Raw genomic sequence first — 27,887 nt, forward strand, 5'->3', positions numbered from 1 at the left:
TGAAATAATGCGAATCGTCAATTGCTAGACATAATCGAGGGCTCCCATATACATTAAATGAAATACTCGATTACAGATATAATGATTGCAGCTCCCGATCTTTTTTCCCATTAACTGGAAAATAGCGCAATGAACAGAAATACAGTGTGTTCCGGAAGATATGAATGGCTTGACTAGCAGCAAAGTGATTCAAGTATTACTTAGAAGTAGCTAAATTACAATGACCAAAAACGGTAGCATCTGCCCTGAAAATTACGGATGAGAAAGGGAGAACGGTGTAGAGACGGAAAGGAATAATAATGGACTGTTTACTTTCCTCTGATAAATTTGCTATCATGCTCTTCCAACGGGCATCGAAATAACTTATGCTGATAAGCACTAATCAGAACTGTTGACAGAGAGCACGAGAAAGTTTCTGGACTTCTAAGACTTACAATTAGCTATCTTGAATTCAAAATTCCAAACTTTTTGCCTCTCGCTTTCATACATCAATGACATTTGAATATTTATCAACTCCATTCAAAATGGCTCTGACAGGCGCAACAGAGAAATAGCATAGCGTTCTCATTTTGTTAAAATTAATTGTCAAATAAAACAAATAATTTGCGGTGGATGGCGGCTACATCATAGAACTTACAAACGCTGGGCGAGTTTGTAGCGCAAATTGGGTTTATCCTCGAAGTTAATTACTCATCGTACACAAACTGAGAATGCAAAGAAGTGGTACAGAAATGAGAAATATACTACGCAAAATTATACTCTCATATTTTGATTGATATTAGAGATATCCTATCATAGGGACAATTTTATGCTTTTTTCCCTCTCCCTAGGTGACACTGTTCTGCTTGATGTCTTGTCTTTTACCATTAAACCCAACAAATTCAGAAAAGTGAAACAAGCATCTTTGCTCCAGGTTTGAATAGTAGTGAGCTGTTTTAATGCATAGTGAGCAAATAAATCATTGAAGCCAATCAGCAACCGTCCCTTGCATATTATTTTAGTCATCAGGGCGCCGCACAATGTTAAAAACATTTGTTTAAGAAGTGGAAATGAAACTGAAGGGATAGACAAGTGAATGAATAAGACAGGTTTGATTCGATTATGGATCGAATAGAAAGCGAAAGACAGGATTGCTGGCTGAAACACTTGCTTATGATGACCATAAACCAGAAAAATGTGTAGGAATTAGAGTGAATGAATGGTTGATGAGGCATTCAACTTCACTTCAAAACATTTCCTAAGCTGTGCAAATATTAATTTTGTCCAAATGATATTAGTAACAAACGGTAATCAAGGATAATAAATGATGAGTGAACGAAAAAAAAAACAACGAAATTGTGTTTTCTTAGTGAATTACGATGAAAAAAAGAGCAAAACGCTTGAGAAGATAAACGAAATGAATAATGAACAGGTAGATGAGTGAAAAAAAAAACTCACCAAAATAACCTTTCTCCACGAGGATATACAAGAGTAGACTCACCATCACCAAAATAAGCTTCCATGAAGCTTATTTGCATAAAAAGACATGCTGTTAAACGAAAAAGCTATTATTAAGGAGCATCAAAAGGACCGCTTTCAATAGGTACCCTTTGCAGGTTTCGAGCTTTCCTCGCTTTTTCAGCCATATTCCATATTCTAATTATGCAAATGAGGTGTTGAGGACAAAACACATTCAAGTGCGGAGGAGCCGAAAAGAACAAAAGATTTCATCTACACGGCAGGTCAAAGGTCAACCTCAGGTCGTAGCAAATTGTTATTTTCGTCGTTTCTCGAGCTAAATTATAAACAAATCACTGGAATATGCAGTGCAGAATAACAGAAACTAAAGAAGTCTTGTCCCAAGATAGTAAACAAATATACCATAATATGTTCCACATTGAAATCGAGTTCTTGATCCTCATTTCCTTTACTAGCAGTTAGTCTTCCAGAGTTTAACCAGAAAAAAGAGGTAGCCTTATTCTACCATTTTCGGTTAATCATTAGCACTGTTTGTTTTGAATTAGTATCCAAAAAATATCATGCCTAGTTTAGTCATTCTTTGAGCGGCCTAATTAATATAAAGAAACCAGTTCATTAGACATTAGTAGAGTATATTCATTAACTTTCATCAAGAAATGTACTGTATATGTCTGTATCCTCTATCCGCTCCACTAAACTCGATACTACCTATTGTACAACAAAGCTACCGCTTTCTACAACCAATATTTATATACAGCTCATTAAACATATGCCTGCTTATCACACAAATCTTCTTGTATAAATGAAGCTCGTGCTCTCCTTTATCCGCTTTCATACCTCTGTCACTTTTACCTGCATTGCCGTAAGGTTCATAATTTCTAGGATAATAATTTTAAAATACAAGTTGCACGATAAGTATTCATAATCCTTATGTTAATTTAGCAAGATAACAATTCTGATGCCTAAATTATTGGTTAGCAATGTTCTGTTGAACTGAAGGAAAACACAAAATCAGACCTTATTAAGATCAACCCTTATTAAGATTACCGAAATTTCGAAATAAATCTCGATTCAAATAATTAGTTGGATGGTAAATCACTGAAGATGTGCTAATGTTGTGCTAATTTGTAAGTTTCGATTAATTAAAACAAATGCTCTGTCCTCAAACAGTAAAAATCAATCCAACATTCCTGCTGAATTGGGGGAATTCCCAACAAATTTCAGCATCTTTTTTTTAAGGTTGAAACGTTAAGCCGCTGTGACAAGTGGTGACTGATAAATATGCAGGGAGCAGTCAATAATGGCGGTAAGAGTTTTAATCACAAAATGCTGCAGTGGAGCGCCAACACTTAAGCAGGAAGTGAACTTCTTGATTGATGGGTCGTTTGGAATTGTAAATTTTCTGACAATAATTTAAGATGAGTCTTCTTTTGTGACCGCTAACCACTCGAAAGAAAGAATTGTGAAGAAGTGAGAATACAGCAAAAGGCTTTAAACAATTCACTGCTTTACACCTAAGGAGACCCGCTGCAGAAGAAAAAAGAACTTTGCGGTAGACTGTGAATGAATTCTGGATGAATATGCATAACGCATAATGCGGCATTACTTCTTTCAACTTTTTCTTTTTTCTGAGTGTGAAAAGCAATTTCACACTCAGTATTTTTATTAAACTAGCATAAAGAAAGTCCGGATCAGTTATGTGAACTAAATAAGTTCAAAGAAAAACAATTTTCCACATTTGTTTGATTTTATAGTTATTTGGAAATTTAGACATTTTGAAAACTACGTGACTTAAATTGGTTTAGACGATAATTTCTTTCTTAGCAAATTTTATTGTGAGTGCCCGAAATATTTCGAAGATTGCGGGTTTTCTTTCATTGCCGTAATTTGAACAAGTTTTACTCCGATCTCTTCCAATGCATTTGTTTGAAGATGTTTAACAAGATCAAAGACCGGTTGATTACACTAAAGGCACGTTAGTTGAAATTAAATAAGGTGCGGAAGGAATCTTCGGAAGTTAAACCCTATAAAGCAGCAGAAAATTGAAATCTAAAAAGAATCTCATCATCTAATTCACTCCCGAGAAATATGAAATACTAAAGAAGCTCTGCAACGAATCAGAAGATAAAAGTAGGTGGTTTAATTATAACCGTTTCCCCAAGCTATAGCGGCATAAACATAGATACCTTCAATACAAGAAAAGATGATCTCTAAATGATTGGATTGAAGCCTTTCACTTAAGGCTAACCCTCTTCATCATTATATTAATCACCACTAAATTCAAATTTCACAAAGAAAAAAGTTTTCCACCCTGATTTTTAGTCCAAAAGCTTCAAACCTATTATTTCCCAAAATCTCGTACTTCTGTAACTTTTGCTGCGTTATGCACTACACGCATAGTGTTAAACGCGCAGCTGGATGAATCATCACTTCTTATGCAACCACCCGTGTCCCCACAAATCAGTTAATATGTCATCTGAAACAGGCAATTAAAAATCAATTTGCATGAATTGCCCACATTATTACAGCATAGTATACTGAAAATTTATTGCCATGCCACTATGCATTGTAATTTTGGCAGAGGTCATCATGGTGGACTTTCCTTTGCGGCCTTATATTGTAAATGTCTTTTCCCCGTCCTACCACTAATATCAGGAGCTCAACATGGTGCCTGACTTTCCTTTTTTGAACTATTACAGCACCTTGATATCGTAACACTTTGATTCAGCATACTGCAGTCTAATTCCTACAACCCTGCACGCAAAAGATTTGAGCGGTATGATATTTTGTGAACTAAACCTTTCTATTCACATTTTTCCATAAAAGTTGAATTTTTCCGATAATTAAGACATCCCACAATGGCTCGTCAATGATGCATGAATTGTAGGCTAATGGTCACTTGGACAATGTCACTTGCCCTCTTTCCCATCGAGCTTCTCAATAATTTGTTCCCATTGTGATCAACAAAAAAAGCATAGATTTCACTGTACGTCGAATTACGCTAACATTTTCATTTAGGATTTAGGGAGAAGGAAATTTTTTAATTTAATTTTCCAAGTCTTTGGAGAAAAACTTGTAATAACTAATGCTAAGTTCCAAAAAAAACTACTCTAAGAATTCCCAAACGTTCTAACCAAGTTAAAAAATTAGTCCCAGAAACGGCATAACGTGTAATGCCAGTTGAGCAAAAAAAAAAAACCATGATTTCTACGGTTTAACGACAAATTCAGAAGACTTTCCAAAAGGTTGGCGGACACCTTTTGAGAATGTATATGGCCGAAGTTTTTTTTTTTCGCCTTGGAGAGCTAATGGGCGAAGTATCGTTTTCATAAGCATTCTTGCCGACATAGATTATCACATCTAGCCCATTGTAAAGTTTGTTTATAAAGAATCGGACTGGAGAAAAAAGGGAACAGGTCCGATCGAATATGATGATTTAGGGATAGCTAAGGTCACCACATCGTTGGACGATGCCAAAGAGACGAAACTCACCCTTTCGCGTTGCAGTTAATCCAAACAATGAAAATCGATAATTACTCATAAAAAGTGTAATGGACCATATCACTCTGCAGTGATGAAAAAAAAAATCGATCAATCAATCAATGTGATATTCACGGAATAACAAGCGCCAACAACAATTTCACTAAAAAGAAATCATTGCGATCTTCTAACCATCGAGTTTGAAATTGAATCTGCTGACATTAAAATAACAAGAAAAATTATTGAGACTACAGAATGATGACTGAAACGCCCATTTAATTCACGAAACAGAAACTACCTGAAGTGATAGGTAAAGCATAGTAGGAAACGGAAGAAAATCCACAGAAGAAAAAAATTTTTTTTAAATTGGTGTCAAATGAATAGTACAGTCATCTGTACCAAAGCCAAATCCCTAACAAGAAAGATGGCAATACCTTTGCGATAACATGAGCGGTAGGGAATAAAAAGTAAACAGTGTATGTCACCTCACTCAATCTCGGCTTGACTTTATGTTTAGGTGAACTACCAAAATGAGAATAAACTATCTTTAAATTTGCCGTCTGTCCGCATTCACTAACATAACTTCAAATGTTTCATAACAAGCATATTGATCATGTCGAATGTCGGGAAGAAGGAAACCTAACGGTGAACATTTGTGACATTGCTCTGCCCTCACAAATTACTCCGACACTTATTTGAGCGCAAGAAGTACGACGGATAGTGACAACGACTAATTACTGAACTACTGAATGACATTACGTGTTTCAAATGGCTGATAGGGGTTATCGATCGAAAGCAAACGCTAGTTAGTAACTTAACAAGCAAAGTAAACAATAGTTTGGTTGCTTAATTGGGCATCCCTTCCTGATACCCTTTCCGACTTCTGCACTTACACTTGGCGTCGAATGGAAGAGACAATTTGAATACGAGATTACGGTAGCCTTCCCGCCATGAACCATTTTGGCAATGTTTCAACTGCAAGCGAACTCTATGCCAGCTTGTGAATTTTCGTTGTTTCGTGTTTGGCTGTTCGCTTGTTTCGTGGCTTGCCGTATCTCTCTCTCTTTCTCTGTTATGGGATATGATATAGACTGTATTTAGGGAGAGGCAGGGATTGATAAGGCATGAGAGTATGTGCGTGCCAGAGAATGAGAGGGCAGAAAAGAATGAATTGATAATGTGAGATAGACTTGTTAAAGTTTGAGGATATGGGCTTGCAGTAATAGAAGTGAGTGATTTGGAGAGAAGAGGTAGCAGAGTTGCTTGCAAAATGACAGAATGTTGTGGTGGATTGGAGGATGTGTGGATGAGAGATGATTAACGGTTGCGAGGGAGAGAGGAAGAGAGAAGGAAAGAGAAAGAGAGAGAGGTTTGGAAGGGTGAGCGGAATGCTCGAGAGGTCTGTGTTTGGTTTTTCATTTCGAAATATTTACAGTTTGAGGCTACTTGCGCCGATTTATGAACGTTCACAAACGCTAGGCATAAGAAGGGGCTATCTGAAAACATTTAAATTTCGTTTAATTTATTTGGATATGTATGTTCATGTAATTGCCGAAGTTGACATTCACTTGGGAAGATTGCTAATATATATTCTAATGAGGAGAAGTTAATTAACGGTGATTAGATTGACACCATGTAATTGCTTGTAATTTATTATTTCATTACCTTTGGGCAGAATGGTGTATTGATTACGCTATATCTAATACGCTATCCTCTATTTTCAAGAGATTGTCTTTTTTGTCTTTAATGAATTTACTAACACAGAAAGTCATGTTTTATAGTGCTTGTATATTGTATACTTTTCTTTGGTTTTTATTGCCAGCTTTTGATAACGTTCTTTATTGCTTATTTACAGCGACTCAAATTTGGGATTTATAAAATACATTTTTCTTCATCTATGTCCAGTTGGATATTTCAATTGAGCATAAAGGAAGAATAATATTTTGGAGTTATTTATTTCATTGAGAAACGCTTAAAACTCTAGAGCTAGAAATAGGAGTTGATATTTTTTGTTGAAATCTATTGTGTTTGTTCCTAAATGCCATTAAAACGCTGTAAGTTGCTAAATTCGAGTTAATAGCCGAATAAGCTATTAGAAGAATGCGTATGGATGCTCACTACTGTATTATTTGAAATCACTTATCATTTTGAAATCACTTATCATTCCAAGCTATTATATTTGAAGTTCTGAACAGATGAACTCATTAACCTTAGTTTCAGGAATCCTTATTGTTTCGTTAAATGTAGTTTGTTCGGAATAAACGATGCATACTCGAAGTAGGCGCGTGTCTCGCTGCTTATTTGGCAAGCCAGATCATGAAGAGCTGGAAAAATGGCTAACAAAAGAACTTGAAGCTATTCAAATAGAACGGGTACGATGCTTTTAAATCCCCTGCACTTTATTTATTCGAACTACATTTCTGCGATTTCAAGGAAAAACTTTTTTAACGTTCCGTTATAGGAGAAAGGGTATGGCTTCGATTTTAAAAACGATCAGCCTATTCCAAGCACTGCATATGTCGTCGAAGCAGTTCCTGAAAACAAGGTAATTCTTCACTCAATCAACTTTTCATAAATGCTATCCAAAAGATAGTTAATTCAAAGCAAGACCTTGTTTTTGTTGGTCCACCTTTTAATTGATTATAGGTACCACTTTTCTACCGAACAACTTATTATCCATCGAAAGAACGTAGTAAGAAACTAATGTTTTCTGTCGATTGCACGGAGCAGAAAATTGAGGCAAATGGCGATGTGGTCGCTTATCATACGCGAAGTCGTGATGCAGCTGCTGCAAAATTGGTATGGTATACATCCATTATACTTTCGATAGAACAAGTTGTGGTAAACGGAAATTACGAATCTTAACATCTCTTTCTGTTTTTAATTCAATTATTTAAGCAACTTCGTGACTTTTCTTTAGAACTTGACTGTTCCGAAGCTTTCGAAAGGTCGTGTCAAAGTCGCTTCGCAGTCTCGAGGTAGTACCAAAATCCAGCGACCACAAATAATAAAAACACGTGGTGTTCGCAAGATTTCACGAAAATCTGCTTTACGAAAAAAATCGATGAAGCAATCTCTATTGACCAGTAAGCTTTTCTCTTTTGCACTTACAAATCCCCAACCTTATGTTTTTACATTAGGTTAGCTTCATTCTTAGATTTGAAAGGATTACAAATCAAATTTTTCTGGGAAATCCCTTCTTGAGAACGTAAAAATCTCGCTGGAGGTCAGAGTTCAAGAAGAATTTACTAAAAAAATTAATAGCTTTTCCCAATAAAAATAACTAATGTAAACAGGTGCTAGCACCTGTTCTCGTTTATGATAATGGTTTCCTACTTGCAAATATCAGCATTTAAACTACGATGTAACAGTTTGATAAATGACTGCATCCCTGTTTTATTACATCTCTCCTCTTTTCTGTCTTAATAATGATACCGCTTAAATAGGTTGTGCAACCATATCCATCTACAGCAAACTGTTCCTTATGACAAATGTTTTGACAATGAGCACCTATGTATACTTTGACGTGAGCAGTTGTTTGTCAAAATCACGTTCATTTGATACGATTTAAGGGACTGGATGCATTTCCCGAACTCAGGTCATGACAAACGAAATAGGGTAAGGGATTAGATGGAACAAGAATAGAAGAATAATCCGAATAAGTAGGATGAGGATCACTAAGGGGGAATAAATAATACAAATGAATTATTTTCCCGAATGGAATCACTATTAACTCTTTTCCAAAAAAGTATGATTGCTAAACTAGGCTTTTTAATGTTGGACCATCCGAACATCTTCCCAAACTTCATTTCGGAGCTTGTAAATAATTCGAATTAATTCCCTACTTATTATTTCTAAGTCTTTTTGGAAGATACACTTTAAAACTCACATTAACCAGCTTTATTAAGATGACAAATGAAGATCTGTATTACTCGTCCTTATTAAGGGTTGATATAAATTAGAACACCGCTCTCCCATGAGAGTGCTTGCTGATTCGATTGGGAAGAGTATTCTGTAAATAAAGTCTTTCCGGAAAAGATGAGCTAAAGAAAATATAATTTTAATTTTTGTATTTCTTTTTGGTACCTTGTGGGCTTTTGATCTTGTCATTCTGTTCTTTCATCCCCCTCGTTCTCTAACCACTATTTCGCATAGCTTTTCTGCTTCATACGTAACAAACTATGTACAACTGGATAAAAGATACTGTTTACAATCTGTTTATAAACATGGCTTTGTCTTATCAGTTCATACTTCCCGTCCTCATCTTTTGAAATTTACTGCAAATAGGTAATATCCGAAAAAAAATTTAAAGTGGAATTTTGAAATAGAGCAGTGTTGGAACTTCTAAACATCTTTTTTTTACTGTTTGAATGAACCGCACTGTTCCTGTTGTCCATAACAAGTGGTTAATGGTTCTGGGATAGCTATACAAGAAGCAAATTATGCAAAGTAAAGAGAGCGACAAAAAAAAGGGCAATGCGAACATTGCAGTATGACGCTATTTTGAAAATATATTCAAAAAATTAGTACTGTTGACAGCTGACGATTTTTCCCTTATCTGATTGTTCTCTCTAATGCAGTATTTTTTGTCTTTTTCACTGGTGTATATTGTGTAGATTTATAAAGAAGTGACTTGGGTAAGGAGGATGTGCTGGGATAGAGAGGAGGATTAGGGGTGATGAGGAAATGTGTATTTTGACACTTTCTGATTGAGGGAACGACTGAAATTTCTGGAATTTCACCTCTCATAATATATATCTGTACTTTTATGATGTCTGATTTCTTTTTTTTCAGTTTTTAAATTTGATGAAATTTATCGGCTTTTAGATATTTCATCACTAACAGTATTTATGGAATATGAGTGAAATTCCAAAAACTTTCAGATTACTTACCAGTTGTGAGGAAACGGCGTTCGCTTACTCGATCGGAATGTAGTGAGTCGTCGAAGTTGCTTGATGATGTTCATGTAGAAATGGATTGTTTGGGCACCAAAGCGCTCAACTCCAGCAATTCTGGTGCTATGTTTTTCTATTTTATGTCTAAAAGTAATTAGAGAATAAATGAACAGGGATCTCTACTGGTCCAGATTATTGTCGCGAGGAGGACTGCATGATGTTGCTGTACGACTAGCAAGTAATCCTTGCATATTAGTAAAAGTTCTTTATGCCGTATTTAAGCAGAGACATAAAGTTTCTTATCCAAATGGCCACTTTCATTTATCCAGTCATGCATAAGGCTGGTTTCCTTTTCTTTCAAAAGAAAAAAGAAAATCAAGGACACCGAGCACTTTTTGCTCGAATGGAGCATCTTTTTCCAATAGTCAAAAATTATCACTTTTGAGTATGTTTAGGGTAACTTCTTGTCACTCTTTCAGGTGTTAAAACTCGTTGGCAGAGTCGAAGATGTGAAGATCCATCCTCGAGAAGCCTACGCTCTGCATTTTAATGTAAGTTTTTCAAAATTATTACTTTGCCCAGGTGTTTTGAAATTTTCGTCGCTTTTGTACTTTATTATTGTAAGGGAGAAGTGCAATCTATTCCTGTCATTGTTATATCTTTTTCATATTTTTTTTCGAGAGCGAGCTGAACTTCTAGTTTGCTTAAAGAATTTGGTAGAACAAGACAGGATATATGTATATATGTTGGGAAGGGAACATAAGGGGAATCGGACTTGTTGTGGTGAAAAAAACCAAGTGGGTGGCAAGCTGGACGGTATTTCTTTGTTTTGCGCTTGAAACAAAATAAGTATGAGAAAGGAACAGCTACTTACATGGCAATTTTTTTTCCTAGAGAACAGACCTGCTTTGATCTTATATTTTTACCAAAATTCAGTACATTTCTTTCTTCCAAAAGAAGGAGGTGTGAAGATGTTTCTCATTCATCCATTGTTTTTATAATTTTGCGTTCTGGTTTTACGGGATATGGAAATATTGCAATTTAAGTAAAACGCACTTAAAATAAATTTTAGAGGCATGACTAGACATTATATTTTTGGTGTTTGTTTAAGAGTTCGTTTCATAATTTACTGTATTGCGACTGGGTTAAGGCAGGGTGAAACCGATTTGTTAATTCTCTGGCGATCCTACTATATAATTTTTTTTTTTATCTTGTTACCAAAAATGAAAGAGACACAAAATCGTTGTTTTTTCCCTTTAATTAAAAAAATAAGGGAAATAGCTGTTTTAACAATAACTTTTTGAAAATTTTTTGTTTGGTAAATTAATAGTAGCTTTTTGTATCTCTTTCATTTCAAGTTGATTACATGCTTCTTTCAAATGAAATTCGAGAAGTTAGTGACGTTAGTTAACGGTCGATTAATTAAAATAGATTAAAAACTTTTTTAGTTAGGGAAGTAAGTTAAAAATTTGATTAAAATAAGTTAGAACTAAGGGCGAAAGGTCGATGGCGTTACTTAAAACTTGTAGTATTTTTTTGCTTTGATTTATACCTAATTTTGGTAATTATATGATAATTTGTGTTTGGGCAGCTGGTTTTTTGATTAATGACATCAGCTATCTGCGATGGTGAATAATGTTTTCGGCATTAATTCGTATTTTGTATTTCAATACTTAATGCTAACGGATAGGACATTCAACAGACAAGCCATCAGTAAAAATAAAAATAATGATACTCATATAAGTCAACTAATGTTTTTAACGTCAAAAAATTCTTCAATAATTAGTCTATAATAGGCAGATTATTTCCAAATCAAGTAACAATGCATTCCATTTGATTTAATAGATTCTGTGGTAAATAAAAGGATTTGTTTTATGCAAAACATACCTTTGTTAAAATTTTTTCTGGCATTTAAATTATTCAAGTTCTTTCGAAGGAGACTATAATTTCCTTTTGTTTACTATCAGATCACCTGCCGATGGCACTTCCAAATTATATGTAATTAGGACTTTTATAATCCTTATTCTTTCATTTTTTTTTGGAGTGGAGACGGAGAGAAACTATGCTGATAGATGCGATTTGAGTAATTTGGTTATGTTTACCTGATGGGTAATTCAGTGAAAGTTCAGCGACTATATGACGGAGAGAGACATACAATAAGTTGCAGTTAGAGGAGAGCATTTGACTTGGAAGTAAAATAGTGCGGAAGATAACTGTAAAAGCCAACAGATGGACCCTCTGACCAGATTCTACCATTTGAATTTGAAAGGTTCTATCATGGAAGGCAGCATAAATTTCATGCATTAAAAAAACTTATGGTCACAATTTCTCATTTTCAGATCATGAACATTGTGATCGTTTGCATATGGGTAGGTATCCGGGTGCTATGTATAATTTCAAGATATGTCTTTCACAGGTGATGTAGTTCCTTCTAATATATTTAGCACGAAATCCTGGGCTTTGTCAAGTGTATAATTAAATCAAATTCAGGTATTAACCGGCGATTTTAAGAAATTGGAAATTGAATGGAAATTTGGTTAATTGCGCATGAAATCAAGCAATGTTCAAATTTAATCCATATCATCAAGTAGGGAAGATGTTTACCCAACTTTCTAGACGTTTTTTTTTAAATTTATCCCCTTAATCATGCATTCATTTAGGGAAATATGAGTTTTTATGCAGGTAGAAAAAGGATGAAGAGTAGTTCCATAAATCATGATCGTAATGATAGCCTGCTGTTGTCACCTTGATATCACGAAACAGGTCATGCAATGTAGTACGACAGATGGTACAATAAGTGTTATGTGTTGCTACTATTATTTATGGTACTAATAGTGCTGCTGATACTCTTGCTGTTATCGAAATTTCAAAATTTCGAAATCGTTTCTTCGTAAATGGCCAGCGAACTAGCAGTAGGATTCGTTAATCGCTGTAGGAACCTAAATTCCGGGAACAGTTAATTGCAGTAGATGCTTAGCAGATGCATGTATTTGTGAAATGGATTTGTAACATTTGCACATCACATTTCCTGCCCATTTATTTGATGCATTATTTGAGAACTAATTTTAAGAAAAGGCATCGACTTGTTTTCGAATCCATTGGATAAAAAAAATTGGTGGTGAAGGAGTGACGAGAGAATTTTTATTGAAGATTAACTTCATGCTTTCGCGGAACTTTATGGTTAATTTTATTAGGAAACTTTTTTCAAGAATCAAAATAGAAAGGAGTACCTGAAATATGTGCAATATTGGGGCTTGTCATTAACTTTTGTATTCCCACGTCGTTCATTTAGTCATATTCAAAAACTTGAATTAGTGTCACTGATTAGTGCAATAATGACCGCATTGGTAAAAGAATAATGAAATATCGGGTTTAATAATGGTAAAGATAAAGGCAGTAATATCGATAATAATGTTGGTGTTAGTAGTCATGACCATCCCTGCTTACTGCTATTTAAGACTTATACATTAGTAGTAAAACTCCACTTGTCAAGTACTGATCAAATGATCATAATGTTTATATTGCCATTGTAGTCACTGCAATCTATGGTAAAATTATTTCTCATGAATTATGGAGAAAAATTTTTTTTTTTTTTGCAATGATTCATTGTGTAATTGACCAGGGGAAGAAATGGAAAAAGGAGGAAGTCTTTGGTGACATGATGTGACAGCTGAAACATGCAATTATGTTCTCAAGATTTGAATTGTATTTGAGATTGAGTAAAGTACTAAACTAATATGTATCTACTGTCCAGGATGAGAGGTTTTGGAAACCATTGTTGAAGTTTGGTTTTTTTCCAGAAAAAAGAAAGATTATCTACAAGCATGTGAATGGTAGCATTAGAGGGAAGCGTATGCTTCATTTCCCCAATATAATGCTCTATCTGTATTGTGTATTCTTGGCAACTACTGCGAGTTCAAAAAAAGATTTTCTACCGTTTAGATCCTACCCTGTTCGGATTTGCGCAGTGTGATGGGTTATCTATTAAAAGCGGCAAAAAAACTATTGATTTCTCATCTCATTTCTGCTTGTATCAAAATAAAATATTTCAGTCACAGATTAAAGTGTTAGACTTTGATTAGATTTAACGGAAATTTGGAACTTCCAACAATCTTTTATTCAATAATTCATTAAAATGTGGGTCAGAAGAGAACGAAGGGGAATGAAGTGGTAATGAAGGGACAGAACCAGGCCGCTCTGTCTTCTAGACTCTGCAGATGCCATGATATCAAGGGTGTTTGGTGAACTTGTTTATATGCATATTTAATTGTTGAACTGAAAATTTGCTGGAAATAATTGTTAATTAGTGCTGATATCTAATATCGGGTAATTGATTGTTGAATGAATGAGATGTACTGCTGGGGTGGTAACTGCTCATCTGTCGATGTTCCTGACAGTTGGTTACTAGAGGTGCCGACATTTGCTTGATTGCTTTGTTAGACAGTTCAAGGCTGTCTGGTTACTTTTACCGGATTTTCAAAATAATGGATGTAGAAGGATGAAAGCGATTTGCCGACACGCTTTGGTCGGCTGCTTTGTCGGCAAGCTGTCATGATAGTAGATGTTTCGGAATAAGCTATGCAGCTTTTTCAAGTGGTTGTGTTACAGCGATATAAAGTACCAGGAAAATGTCAGAAGTGAATTTGAAAAGATTCTTGGGAATGTTTAGCATATGTATGTGTAAGCGAATAATTTTACCATGCAGGAATCTGTTTACTTGTGTTAAATTTACCACGTAGAATGCGTCAATTCCAAAGTGTGAAAGTTAAGGAAGTTGTGGAAGTTAATTATTCTCTGCTGCCTCATAATATCGTTCCTTAATTTTCAGTAAACGGAGAATCTTATGATAAGAGGAGAGGGCAGAATTATTGGCAATATCTTGTAGAATATTACCAAAAAATGTAATTCACGAATAACAATTGTGCAATATTGCATATCTTATCGGTGTTTAATTTTATGATGACATGTTACCATAAGACGGTAGTCTCATATAATGATATCAGGTGAATTTTTTTGGTTTGTGAGTAGTATGTTGATCTTATTGAGTGGGACATCTCTTCTTTAGAATTGACCGTCGTTTAATAAGAACTGAATTAGTTTGTGGTATTAGACCGTTTGTCATGTTTTGCAGACTGTAACTTAAATAGCAAAATATGAGATCACTAGGAAATTTTTTATGCTTACAAAAACGATAGCACTTAAATGATTTAAAAACGAAGTTAAAACTCAGATCATTTAGGATGAGCGAAACAGAGGAGAATCATATTAAAGCTTTGTGTAGATTTCCTCGGGGCAAGTTTAAAAAGTGAAGTTCGCTGGTAAGTCCCAGTAAATGATGATGAAGAAAGCCCATAATGATGTAACTCTGTTTGAACCGATAAGAGACGCTGATGACGCAACTGTTTTTTGTGGACACTGCTTTCGTTGATATAAGGAACTGAAGAAAGAGTTAATTAACGGCAAAGATCTCAGGCTTCGGTTGATTTGTTATGTCTTCAAAAAAGATGGTGTATCTAGAAGGGTTATAGAACTAGAGGATAGGATGAAGAAAATCACTTTTTTACGTTTTATGATACCTAAATGTTCATTTATTCTTTAAAAATCTTTTTCAGGGACATTTCGAATCAGTGATGATATTTTTCATGGGTAGAAAGAGAGTGAGTCCGAATTCACTTATTAATTACTGTCCTACAACTGAATATTGTGCATGAAGTGCCTGTATATAGTTTTCATTTTTGTCTGGAACAAGAGGGAAAGCAAAAAGAGAAAGATTCGGAAACCTACTGAGTACGAACGAGAAGTTGATATCAGAGAACATTAGTTTAATTCCTCACAAGTTTTAGTTTTCAAATTTGCTGCTTCACAGGCATTTTATGACTTAATTTAAATTTAAGCTATGAACATATCCAAACACGATCTCTGGCTATTCCATTCTGTCAATGCATGGCTTAATTGTATGTTTATTACGAACTTTTCTTTTGTCTCTCTTGTTCTTTTTAAGAAATGCAATAAAAACCATTTTTACACATTTTTCATTAATTTGGACTTTTTTGTCATCAAAGCAGTTTTTGAAGTTCGCTTTCACCAAAGTCATCCAGTGTTTTATAGTAGTATTCGCTAGGTATGCGTTGCAAACATTTGCATAGTTGTATCTAGTTACTTAATCTTGCTCCTTTTGCATTGCTTTTGTTTGATATGCTTAGTGCCTTTCCTGAAAAAAAAAGAAATAAGATCCGGAATCACTCATCATGTTGTCTTATTAGTTCCTTTTTCGCTTGAATTCGTGTCAATTTTCGCAACAATATTTTCCATTTCTCATCTTCTTTTTTCAGTTTCCGTTTTTTCCGGTTTTTTTCATTCCTTTTTCTTTGTAAAATTCATGTTTTGGTTCTTTCGTTTTCCTACTATTTCATTGGTTGTTCTGTTATTGTTGAAAATTGAAAATAAAATATGTTGTTGAATTGCTTAAAAAGGAATGTGTTCCAGCAAGTTTTGAAAATTTTGTTGTTTTCTAATCGTAATAATAGGTGAATAATTTGTATCTTTGACAGCATCATGATCTTTAGCAGTTTGTGGAAGGATTACAGTATTCAACATGGATGATTTAGAAAATGTGACGTTGAGAATTCTTAAAGGGATAAATGGTTCAAGGAAAAAGGTGAGACTTTAAATCAAGGCACGGGTTTGAGTTCAAATATTGAAATTGCATGTAGATTCTGGGGAATGTGTAATGGGGGGACAATCAAGATTTTAGATCGCTATCCGATGTTTGGCAGGGCGTCATCGGAAGACTTCCTGCATTTATGGTGATTTTGGTTTCGAATCTTCAAACAATGAGCAAATGGAACAAAATGCGCAAATTGAATTTGGAGGAAATCTGGCAGAACAATCACTTGTTCTCATTTCATAGTTCCACTATGCAGCTCAAATGATTGACATTCTAGAGCAGGTTAATATGGCTAGGCGGTAATAGCGGTGATAGTAGCAGTAGTCCGCAATGCGTAAGGTGGAAGATGGTGCAGGAAGAGGACGTTGTTGGTGGAAAATAGGTGGGGAGTTCTGATTTCCAGTGTAGTAATTTTAATTTCTGCTGAAAACCTTGGAAATTGCCCCTAATTTACTCCTTGGATATCAAAATTTTCATTAGACAGTTGCGGTTTTGTTGAAATTGACAAAATCGGGCGACAAGAGTTTGAAATTGTCGTAGAGTAATTCCATGGGAACGCTTCGTGAACTTTGTTATTTGTGTAGCTATCTTTGATCGTCTTCATCAATAGGTTGTCATTAGAGGTGCATTGATTTGAACTATTGATAAGCAAGCAGACTGTAGAATCATTGATAGACAGTGTGTTTACTTGCATATAGCACCGAGCGGATAAATCGACCTAATTTAGGGTTGAATCTTAGAATATAAAAGTTTGAAGTAAGACCTTTTAGATGGCATAGCGATAGCATGATGCTTAAATTGCTAGTGGAAATAATTGTTCTTGTCGAGAGTATTGCTTAATTCTTTCGGAGGAAATTATTTGAATAATTTTGTTATATGAATAAAGAATTTAATTTTTGAAAGATAAAAATCAATTCAATTTTCAATTCAAATTAACTGGGATGCAGCACTGATTGAAATATGCATTGTAAGTTCTAATTTTGGTTCATTCCGTCCTTGAAAAGCAACGTAACATGATTCATCATTTTCGATTAAATTTTCAAATGAAGTATGTATGTCGGAACAGTATCTGATTTTAATCAAAAAATTACCACCGCACAAGCTCCCGAAAAATTTTTGGTTTAAAATTAGGATACTGAAAGAGAAATAAGGAATTAAAAAGGTGAAAAACTTATTCACAAAAATATCGGAATTCAAGGGCGACAAGTTCGGCAATTGAGAGGGAAAGCTTATTGTGAAAAATGAAAATTAAATCGATTAATCAAAATTCATCAAAACTTAAATTCGTAATTTACTAAAAGGATGTTTGGTGCAATTACATGAATCCTTTTTTTTAACTTTGAAATGAGTGTCATTGCAACATCCAATGTCCAATCATTAAATCGGCATTCAATAACTTGAGCAGGAGTAGAACGACCTTGCTTAATTTACTTTACCTGATTGATAACTTCATTTAATGCAAATCGAGCAACAAAAAAACAAAAGGAATTGTTTGAAAAGAAAAAAAAACCGCTTAAAGACAGTAACGAAAAAGATAGAAATATAAACAAGCATGAATTGAACTTTACAGTAATAACAATAACAGGGAATGCAAAAAACTTGAAACCATACTCTCACTATTTTACTTTTATTTCCTCCTTTATAGAAGGATGAAGTAATAAAAAGAGCATGAAAAATATAGCAATACAGGAGAGATTTCACATATTCACTTAAATTATGTAATTCTTAATGCTATTTGACGTGGTACAATTGCACCATAAATGCATTTGAACTTCGTGAAAGAGACTCTGAGTGATAGCCGTTAAATCTTTCCTTTTATGATTCATTTATCAGATAATTGGTAATCAGAGAATTAATTGGTTTAATCAATTAGGGAAAGAGCCAAAAAATGAAACAGAGCAACAAGAAATGCTAAAGATATAAATAAAATTTGCACCAAACGCATAAATATTATTATATTTCTAATGCTAAGTGTGCTATCATTGTCATCATTAGCAAATCATTAGCCATCATTATTATCATTAGCAAATATAATAATGATAGGATTAGGATCTAATGAAATGTCTTGTTTACTTGTTAGTACTGCGCACTCCATAAATTCCTAGCAGGTTTTCTATTAAAGCACTGCAATCGATAGTATCATAATTCACTTGCTTATTTTTATTCCACTAAGTGCCAAACTTATTTTTCTCTTCTTATTGCAAAAAGTCTTTTTACAATGCTATTGAAAGCTATACTGTTGAATATAGTCGCCTTGTCGAATTGTCCCCGGCCTTTAGTTGTCCTGTTTAATTGTCCAGGACTTTTACTCGCCTTGTTCAATTGCCCAAGACTTTTTTTATTGCACAATTCGCTTCTTTTTGTCCTGTCCACAATTTTGAATTTTTCTGAGCAAACTATAAAAATATAAAATCAGTTGTGCTAATTTCTCATTCTTGAAATAGCCTTCTTTGAAGTGATTCACGAAATGCGGCAAGTTATTATTTAGTAATCTTTGATTTCTTTTAGTAATTTAACCGTTATTTCTGAAATTTTGAACACTCTTCCTTTCTGTTCTCAACATATTTAATCTTAATTTAATCTATAATTCCAACAGTATGTTGTTAGCTTCTTCCAAATATACAATGAGAAATGATTCTGTCCGGAAAATATTCCGAAAAATGCTAATCGGTCGAAAACTTTTTGCATATCTGTTCTCTATTTATCAGCTCAAAGAGTTTAAATCTCTTTGAGAAAGTCTCCTTCGATACAATTAAAAAGAGTTATCGGCTTTTCCACGAAGTAGTCATCTTTTTTAAGATGAAAAGTCCTATTAGAGTCATTGGAGTCAACAAAATTTAAATTCTTAATCTTACTTTTGAAATTTAAATTTATTTCGGAAAAGTTTGGTCCTGTGAAATCTTTCAAAGTTTGAATTATATTTTATTCAGATTTCTAAAATTCTGAAAACCATTTTTGAACATTTTTATAATGCCGAGAATACGAAGGAAAGCAAATAAAGTTATTCTTTTGCACCTAGGTTATCGGGTAGTTCGAAAGTCTGTTTAATCAGAGTATCACGGCGAAATGTGAAACAGTGGTAATAACGAAATTATCCGCTCCTTCATTTCTATATCTTTTTTTTTGAATTAGCATTAAATAAATCTCATTAATTAATTCGAAATCTGTTGTAGTCAACTAGGTTACTGAAAGTAACGATTTATTACATGAATAAAAGTTAATCTTCCAAGTGTCGAGAAAATTCTCAGGCTATTAGCAATTCAAAACCATTTCAAATACTTCAGCTTGATATTATTGAATGTTCTGGATTATTTCTTAAATGGTTCAAGTGCGTACTTCATTTAACAGCAATACTTCGCTCTCATTCCAAACTTCATCATTCAATCGCTTTTTCGTGGGAAATTCAAATTATATGTGCATTCATTAACATTTTAGGCTACATTTGTGCTCAAAGCTTTGCATTCACTGTTTTAATTTTTCTAAAGCGATATACTTCAAGTTTGAATTTAAAACAGAATTAACTGGTTGGACTCAACTACAAATGCTATCAATAATTTAACGATACTCACAATTTAACTACGAATAATTTAATTAAGTCAGAGGAAAGGTTTCAGTAAAGTAAATGATAGGCATTCATTACAGAATTATTAAATGAGTAAAAGTGTTTTTAACTTCATCATTATTATTAAATGAATAAAACATGACTTTAACTTACACACTATTTGTCTCATTACATCTCGTTTATTTTCATGTCTCACTGTGCATAAATGATAATCCTCTTTTGTTTACATAATTCTTTGTTTGAATTTTTTTATTATTGTTATTCCAATAATGGCATATTACTTCTTAAATAAGGATGATCTGCAATGAGATGACCTTGCAAAGGACACAGTAGGGGGGAGGGAGAAAGAAGGTAAATGAGGCTGGCGACAATTCTGTAAGAAAGGATTACTTGATATTTACATCTATGTATGTTCCATTTAGATCTTATAGAATGCATTACTTGGCTGTCATCTCAAATCACGTCTAAGAATTATCACTTTTTCCTCTCAGATGGGAAAATCAAAAATCCAAAAAATGCTCACAGCCATGTTGATATTATATAGCAAGGCAGTGAATTAATTACCTCTTCAGAATCTTTCTTCAAAATTTTCAACAAAAATTATTGCCATCTCTGTCGTACTTTCCCATTACTTTTTATCATCGATAATTGATCCTTGCAAAAGTTATAATTATTAAAAATGATATGGTTCATCCTTTTCCAATTGCTGCTTTACCATATAATTTTGTTTACAATTAGTTTAACTACGATATGAAATAGCTTATTTTTCTATGAAACTTCAATGATTTCAAATTTATATATTTATTTCGAAAGTTTGAAGCGGATTAGTGGATTTTCTGGATTTTTTAAAGTCTTTAGGTTTTTTTGAATTTAAATTTAAACGTGAGGTTACTGCCTCACGATCTAGAGACTTCTTTCGAAATATCCTCTTCTTGTTGATTCAATGTTTTAGATAATATTGTTTATCCAATTTTCATTAATTGTTTGGTTGCTTAAATCAGAATGCATTTTGATAGATTTGCTAAATGTATGAATGACTAAATATTAATCCTAAAACTAGATACAATTGTATTATTGACACTGATTAATTTCGATATTTCTCGAGAATGTTTCAGTTGATATATCACAATAAAAATAGTAGAGAAGTTTTTTGATTTCAATGGAAAACTTACGGTGTTCACTTTGAATTCATTTGCCTGTCTTTCTCTCTCTTGCAATTTGCTACGATTATCTTAATTTTATCAATCTGCGCTTGTTTATATTTTATTTATATCCGAAATAAATGATTAGACTGAACCGATTCGATAAATGAGTGGAACATATCGTTGTTGTGATCGATTTCCTCTGATACTTCTAAACGCATCATGCTATGTGCTACGAAAAATCTTTGTTATCAATGCTCAGATCCAAACATCGAAGTGGTAGGTATTATTCCTTTCCTAAATTCAAGCGTTCTGACATTCAAACTGTAGAAAATAATATGTTGCAGGGTAGAATGACTATTTCAGTATCTAATTCAAAAGACCTTTACAGTATCTTCTAGTAATTTGGCGGGGAAGTGAAAATTAGCGGAATAATGGAATACAAAACATTACTGCATCTTATTTTTATTGGAGATGTAAATGCATGCAAGACAATAGGTCACAGATTAGTAAGTACATTAAGCAAGACTGGGTGTATCGGTAGAGCGGACAAGAATGAGTAGAGTTTTACAAAATTTTTACAAATAAGGTTTACAAGTAAGGTTCATTTAGCTCTTTTGATGTACCAACTTACTGAGCTGTTTATTCATTGCAAAGCCTCTAATGAAATGAGAAAGTAATCTGAATGAATTGCAGCATTATGGCACATTTTTCATCAATCCAAGAATTCTTCAAGACGACATCAGAGGAAATGAAAGACAACCGAGATGCGAATCAGAAAGAAGTGCCAGGATCCAAATGTGTCGCGATCCCTACTATACGTTAAATGTTACTACGTTTGATATCAAGACCGAAGAACTTCTACCGTTCGGTACTTGTTTCCAAATAACAACAGTTACTATCCACGATGAACAAATTTCTGCAAGAAAAGATAATTTAAATGCTTAGTTTTTATGCTTCAATAATAAATATTACGAAGTAAATCTGATACGGAAGTATTTCAAAGTACCGTTTCGACCTATCCAACCTAAATGCTAAGAATTACTTGAATTATTTGGTAAATTGGAGTAATTATGCAGTGAAATTCATTGTACAGCAATAAATAAAGGTTAAGTTTAGCGGAATCAAACATAACCCATATTCATTTGTAGGCATGTCACATGGTTGTTCATCGTTGGTTCTCCTATCCAGCAGGATCTGATCTAACGGTTGCTATCATCAAATATTTTGTTAAAAACTACACCTGCACATCCACTGCAAAAGCGGTATTGTTTCTGCACTAGTGATACATGCAACGTTGTCAAACCTGCAAATGCATTGATGCGTGTCGGTGCTCCAAGGTTCAAAGAGCAGGAGAGTGGTCCGGTCACTCGCAATTACATAATAGCTGATGTCATCTCCAGTTCCACAGCGAACAATATGCATCTCTCCGGGACTTTCTTTATGCTGATAAGGTGTTACTTATATCTTCTAGTACTACTCCTTTATAGTACTCCGAAATCTTGTCTTGAGAAATTTGAGAATCTAATCGAAATTCCATGAAAACTTCCAGAAGCTATTCATATTTTGTGATTACCTTGTGTTCGGTAGAAGTGAAACTCGTCTGAGATTATTTATTTAAGAGGAAGATATAAATGAGTAGTAAGGGCTGAAATGGTACAAACAAAAGGCTAAAATGGAGTTGTTCTGACAAATAGTTATTCACACTTATTATATTTGCACAACAATAAACATATTTCTCAATTGAAACAATATTTTAAAATTAGCTGATTTGTTGATAGGTTATACTTCCTCTTGCATCTTACAGTTGAAGAGAACAATTGTTGTTCTCGAAATTGTTCTCGAACAACTGTTGTTCTCGAGCAAATGTTCAATTGTTCTTGAAAATTTTTCTGAAAATTGTTCAACAATTGTTCTCGAACAGCTTTGTGCATAGCTTCTATAACATTTCACTATTTTCAAATTAAGTTACAAAGTATTATATGAGCACAAAACAAAAACTGTTAAATGTTAAATAGAATAAATTGCAAAGAAATCCAAATGAGATGAATGGACAGCCCTAAGCTTCTTTAACTAATGGCTTGTGATCTTCGCGTGCACGACATCCATGTATCGTAGTCCAACATTTCTCACAATAATACTGCAAGCAGGAAAGTTGTGGACAGAAGAAGGGCGCATGTCGATGTCCACAACGTTCGCCACCGCATTCATCGCATGGCTGATCATCCAGTACATATGGCTTCAGTTCAACCTTCAAAACCTTTCATTTACTTTCTAAGGGGTTATTTAGCCCAATCTTAATGCATAACCAATTATGCTTACTCGTTTCTCCACTTCACCATGGCTCAACTGCACATAACGATCGGTAATTGCTTTCATGTATGAATTTTGATTGGTAAACGCTATGCGCCCAGCACCTGCAAAAAGCGCTTTGTTATATTTGTTGCTTTGATTTTCAGTGAGAGATATGCATTCCAAAGCCTTTCAAACTTTCATATAATGCATTAGAATGACGTGATACTTGATAATTCTACTAGAATAACCGATACTAAGAAACGAATGACTGAATGATTCACCTTTCGGATATTTATATTCAACATCGGTATCGATACCTGCACAGCCAACACTCCCATAAAGGCGATCCATTATATGTGCCAGTTCCACTGGAATGAATTTTTTCAAAATTACCTGCCACGACACTGTTATTCAGAAAAACAGCTTCAATTAACCTGCTTTAATAGGTCTTGGTACTCCACCGACAAAGATAGCCCGTCGAGCGTATAACGGAATGCTGGCTTCAACGACATAATCCGCATCTGCAAGGCGCCAAGGTCGAATTTGTACCTGAAGGATGAAAAAAGTGTTAAACGAAAATTGGACTAATGCTGATTTTGATAAAACCTTTAATACCAAGAAAGAGTGACTGGATTGATATGTCACATCAAAAATTACAATTTGTTTGGAAACAAATTAGTGATAAACAAACGGGAAGATTACCTCGTAAAGTCAGAAACAAAAAGTCAAATTGAACTCATCAAACATTCAGAAATAAACTTATCTAACCAGTTTATCAGGTGATAGCGGGCTTGAAATGTACAGAAAGAGTTTTTCATCCTCCACAAAGCAAGATTGCACCAATGCGCGTACACTAACCTCATATTCGAAGATAAGAAATACGTAGCCTGAAATAGGGCATCATTCTTACATCATTGCTATGAAATGTTAAAAATGAAGCAAGTGATAAATCAGTTGAATCATTAACGATCAAATCTAATTTCAAGTAAAGTTATTAAATTACAGTAGAATAATAAGAAATGTCTCAACGCTTTGCCCATGTAATGTACCGTATCATATCGATTTACGCAGATATAAGCTGGTCGAAGAATGCTAATGATAGCTGATAACTATGAGGTCAAATTATTAAGAATTAAATACCTTTGGGGGGGAAGTAGCTTTTATTTTCACCTTTGTTTGGCCAATCCACAACCAAAGGACCGAAACGACTGAAAGTGGCCGTAAGCTCGTCTGAAAACCGTTCATTCAATTTTGAAATAATAAATTATTGACAAATTATTGCAAATTTCATAATCACGAATATAACGATAACGAATACTTTCATCGATATCGATTGGCAGTCCTCCGACGAATACTTTTCTGGAATATATTTCAGGTCCTGGACTGTACTGATAATAGAGATTAGATTTCATTGCGCGGCTAGAATTTAAGAAAAAATTCAATCATATTTCTCCCTATTACTGGTCCTGCAGAAATCGTTCATTTGGATCCATTTTTCTAACTTGAAAGAAAGTGAATAGCAGAATCATTTATATACTTCGAACATCAAGCGATGTTCCAACAAAATTAATCAGAAAGTAAACTGCATGAAATGCTAGTAGTGCACATTTGGATAACATTATTAGTTGGAAATTGGTCCACTAGGCTTAATTTACTCTTTAATTTTGGAAATCAAAAAAAAATGAATTTGGTAAGAAAAATTGAAAATTAATAACTATCAAGTAGTACCATATTCCGTTAGCTTGTTGATTAGATGGAGTATGAACGCTTCCAGCGCCACAGTCTAGATCAAATGAGCCTGGATGGGATAACGCACGTTTGATGCCCTGAGAAAACCAAGAAATTAATGCTAAAATTGTCATAGTTTACCAAAACTTTAATCACCTTAAATTATTATTGTTTTGTTTCCACTTTTGTCACAAGTGGTATTACCGCAAATTTTTTCACAGAAACCATACAATATCTTTGTCGCCATTTCATTAAGAGCCAGAAGTTTTTCGTTACTTCTTTTGGATACCATATGATTTACATCACAACATTTCATCCAATTTTTTTCCTTTTTATCTCTTTAGATTTAATCATTGCTATCATTCACCATCTCGTTTACAATAAATTATTGACGAAATTGGTTGTCGCACACGTTCTGTCCAACTATCATACTGTATTCGTGGTTGGTAATTTCTTAAAATATTTGTTGGAACTTCTTCTCTGATCTTCCTGCTAACACTTATGCGATTTGAAGTCAATCCATTTTACAATTCATTTTCTTTCTAGCAGCAGGACGAAGAAATGGCAAGCGGTAAAGTGAGTGCTAGAACAAAAAGAGTAATACTTAAGGGGAAACTTAAAGTAAGAGGGAGAATGTGAAGGATAGGAATATTACTTTGCATAAATATTCATAATATTCGTAGTATTTTTGGTCAGCCCATAGTTGTCCCTGACGACCAAAAGATGCTTTGATATGATGTAAATCGCCAGACTGATGAAAATACTCATCCATTAGGTCACGTTGTCGTTGTTGTAGAATCTCCTCATCACGTTCACGTGCCGATTGTTCCGATTCCGTGCTTGTTGTAGCTACAATTAATGTAAAGTTTACACGAAAATCTAGATATATATAATACTAAAAAAAGATCAAAATAATTGTTTAATATGTTAAGTAAGGATTGCGCCACAAATTAGTATTTATTATTTACAAAGCTAACTATGGAACATATACTACACCTGCAAAATCAATGTCTGTTCCATTGCTTCTTTCTAATTTTCAAATTTTCGTTTTATTTAGAATTTCAAATATTGATTCGGAAAGGACGAATTTTCAAAATTTTGAAGTGTCCTTTTTAAAGCTTTTGTAAAATTTTATTACTGATTAAAATGAAGTGCATAACATACATGTTTTAGTCTTCAGCTGAGCTCGTGATTTATCATTCTGTGGTATGTATGAAAATGTAGTTGATGTGGGTTTTACAAAACGAGAGCCACCAACTGGCGCATTGCGGTAAATGGCATTCAAAACCTGATGGTAAAAATGAAATGGATGGATAATAATGATAGAAGTGATTATGGCTGTGATAAAGATAACGAGAGAAGAGCATGGATAAACCAGAAAACCAAATAATGAGGAGTCGAACCAAGCTTGGAACTTTAGTGTATCATCATGGAATATAAATAACAATCCTCTTTTTATCTTTTTTTTTTCGTTAATTCATTTTTTCCGCCTCCTTTTTCCTTTTGCCCCTTTCCTTCCAGAGAAGTGGTACTGCCCAGATAATGGTACTGTTCAGACATCCGGCGCAAACATCGAATAACTAATCAAAAACAGATTTTTGTTCTTCTGCTAGATGCAGCTAATGCTTCAAGCCAAGACTTTTCAGAACTCTAAGTAAAAGCAAAATTAATAGAGTTAGTTGGGGTACTGACTATTCTATTCCTTCTTCCTAGTCCCTTTAACGCTGGAAACAGTCTAAATTTTAATTGGATCAATTGTAACTGAAAAAGAAAGAAGTAAAAAAAGACTGGGAGACGATATGTTTTCAGCCAATTTCGCGCTTTCGAACGTTTCACAATTTTTCTAACTTTTTTTTTTTGACGGTTAGGACAGAAAGAATTCTTTGTCCCTTGAAAATAAAGGGAAAATTTTCTAAATTTAATCAAAAATGACGGATTTTTTTAATTTGCATAAATCTATGAGGAATATTGATAAAAAAATAATTAAATTTAAAGAATTAAAGGCAAACGTTAACCTCAACAGCTGTGAAATCACTACGATTCAATAAAGTTTGAGCGCTGAATGTAGGCGAAGTAATTCGATTTTTGAAACCATCAAATGCGTCTGCACTGTGACCTGCATTTCCACCTTGTCTGATTTCATTTTCATCATCTTCCACTAGTTCTCCACCCTGCTGTACCTTGCCTTCCAATCCTAGAAGATATTTTGAATATTTTCATTTATGTGATACAGATCTTAACATGAACTTCATTTCTTGACAAGCTTGTATTTAAAATTAAAGACGAATTTTAAATACTTCCGAACCATGACTTTTAACCATTTCCAATCACTTTCAAAACTTTTATCCCATGACAGCATGAAAAGTATTTTTATTGTTGAGGAAATATTATACATACGGGCGATTTCAGCCGAATCATCATCCAGATCAAACTCGCTTTGAACTGGAATTGCTTGGAATGTTTTAACAATTGTCGTATCCGGTCCAAAAAGCGATTGCGCTAATTCCAGAGCTCGGTTGACAAGTTTATTTTCTGGCTTAGTCGACGATGATGATGATGATGATGATGATGATGATGATGATGATGATGATGATGATGATGATGATGATGATGATGATGATGATGACGATGATGATGATGATGATGATGATGATGATGAT

General features: G+C 34.1%; 4 protein-coding genes across 4 annotated transcripts in view; 3 read left to right on the top strand and 1 right to left on the bottom strand.

Moving 5' to 3' along the window:
* The first annotated feature begins 7,150 nt into the window (after positions 1-7,150).
* Positions 7,151-15,583, top strand: LOAG_03581 (hypothetical protein). Its single transcript, XM_020446362.1, has 7 exons — positions 7,151-7,310; positions 7,400-7,483; positions 7,585-7,737; positions 7,859-8,024; positions 9,822-9,953; positions 10,313-10,384; positions 15,446-15,583. The coding sequence occupies exons 1-6, from the start codon at positions 7,203-7,205 to the stop codon at positions 10,381-10,383; spliced, it is 714 nt and encodes a 237-aa protein (XP_020303283.1). The 5' UTR covers positions 7,151-7,202; the 3' UTR covers position 10,384; positions 15,446-15,583.
* An 845-nt stretch (positions 15,584-16,428) lies between these two features.
* On the top strand, positions 16,429-16,882 carry LOAG_03582 (hypothetical protein; the record flags this gene model as incomplete). The annotated part of the gene is made up of 3 exons (XM_003139119.1): positions 16,429-16,491; positions 16,588-16,728; positions 16,778-16,882. The coding sequence occupies 3 exons, from the start codon at positions 16,429-16,431 to the stop codon at positions 16,880-16,882; spliced, it is 309 nt and encodes a 102-aa protein (XP_003139167.1).
* Positions 16,883-21,420: 4,538 nt separating this feature from the next.
* On the top strand, positions 21,421-22,578 carry LOAG_03583 (hypothetical protein). Its single transcript, XM_020446363.1, has 3 exons — positions 21,421-21,483; positions 21,901-22,075; positions 22,356-22,578. The coding sequence occupies exons 1-3, from the start codon at positions 21,427-21,429 to the stop codon at positions 22,403-22,405; spliced, it is 282 nt and encodes a 93-aa protein (XP_020303284.1). The 5' UTR covers positions 21,421-21,426; the 3' UTR covers positions 22,406-22,578.
* Positions 22,579-23,263: 685 nt separating this feature from the next.
* The window catches only part of LOAG_16936 (hypothetical protein), a gene marked incomplete at both ends in the record, with an annotated part of 5,210 nt that continues 586 nt past the window's right edge, over positions 23,264-27,887 (bottom strand). Inside the window, 12 exons of the mRNA XM_020449591.1 lie at positions 23,264-23,455; positions 23,527-23,621; positions 23,781-23,867; positions 23,934-24,048; positions 24,268-24,386; positions 24,640-24,729; positions 24,818-24,918; positions 25,228-25,325; positions 25,883-26,076; positions 26,392-26,515; positions 27,243-27,421; positions 27,625-27,662. Coding sequence (XP_020306875.1) covers positions 23,264-23,455; positions 23,527-23,621; positions 23,781-23,867; positions 23,934-24,048; positions 24,268-24,386; positions 24,640-24,729; positions 24,818-24,918; positions 25,228-25,325; positions 25,883-26,076; positions 26,392-26,515; positions 27,243-27,421; positions 27,625-27,662 — 1,432 coding nt within the window. The remainder of the gene's footprint in view (positions 23,456-23,526; positions 23,622-23,780; positions 23,868-23,933; positions 24,049-24,267; positions 24,387-24,639; positions 24,730-24,817; positions 24,919-25,227; positions 25,326-25,882; positions 26,077-26,391; positions 26,516-27,242; positions 27,422-27,624; positions 27,663-27,887) is intronic.

This window comes from Loa loa (genome assembly GCF_000183805.2).
Source record: "Loa loa unplaced genomic scaffold supercont3.29, whole genome shotgun sequence".
In the NCBI taxonomy this organism is placed as follows: Eukaryota; Metazoa; Nematoda; class Chromadorea; order Rhabditida; family Onchocercidae; genus Loa; species Loa loa.

What these genes read in the sequence shown, in the direction of transcription:
- LOAG_03583 (XM_020446363.1), top strand. Translation starts at nt 21,427, where the DNA reads ATGCTATGTGCTACGAAAAATCTTTGTTATCAATGCTCAGATCCAAAC. An exon ending in CAGATCCAAACATCGAAGTG is followed by an intron (nt 21,484 to 21,900) that starts GTAGGTATTATT and finishes AATGAATTGCAG; the next exon opens with CATTATGGCACATTTTTCAT. An exon ending in CGAAGAACTTCTACCGTTCG is followed by an intron (nt 22,076 to 22,355) that starts GTACTTGTTTCC and finishes ATTCATTTGTAG; the next exon opens with GCATGTCACATGGTTGTTCA.
- LOAG_03581 (XM_020446362.1), top strand. Translation starts at nt 7,203, where the DNA reads ATGCATACTCGAAGTAGGCGCGTGTCTCGCTGCTTATTTGGCAAGCCA. An exon ending in ATGCAGCTGCTGCAAAATTG is followed by an intron (nt 7,738 to 7,858) that starts GTATGGTATACA and finishes ACTTTTCTTTAG; the next exon opens with AACTTGACTGTTCCGAAGCT. An exon ending in GAAGCAATCTCTATTGACCA is followed by an intron (nt 8,025 to 9,821) that starts GTAAGCTTTTCT and finishes AAAAACTTTCAG; the next exon opens with ATTACTTACCAGTTGTGAGG.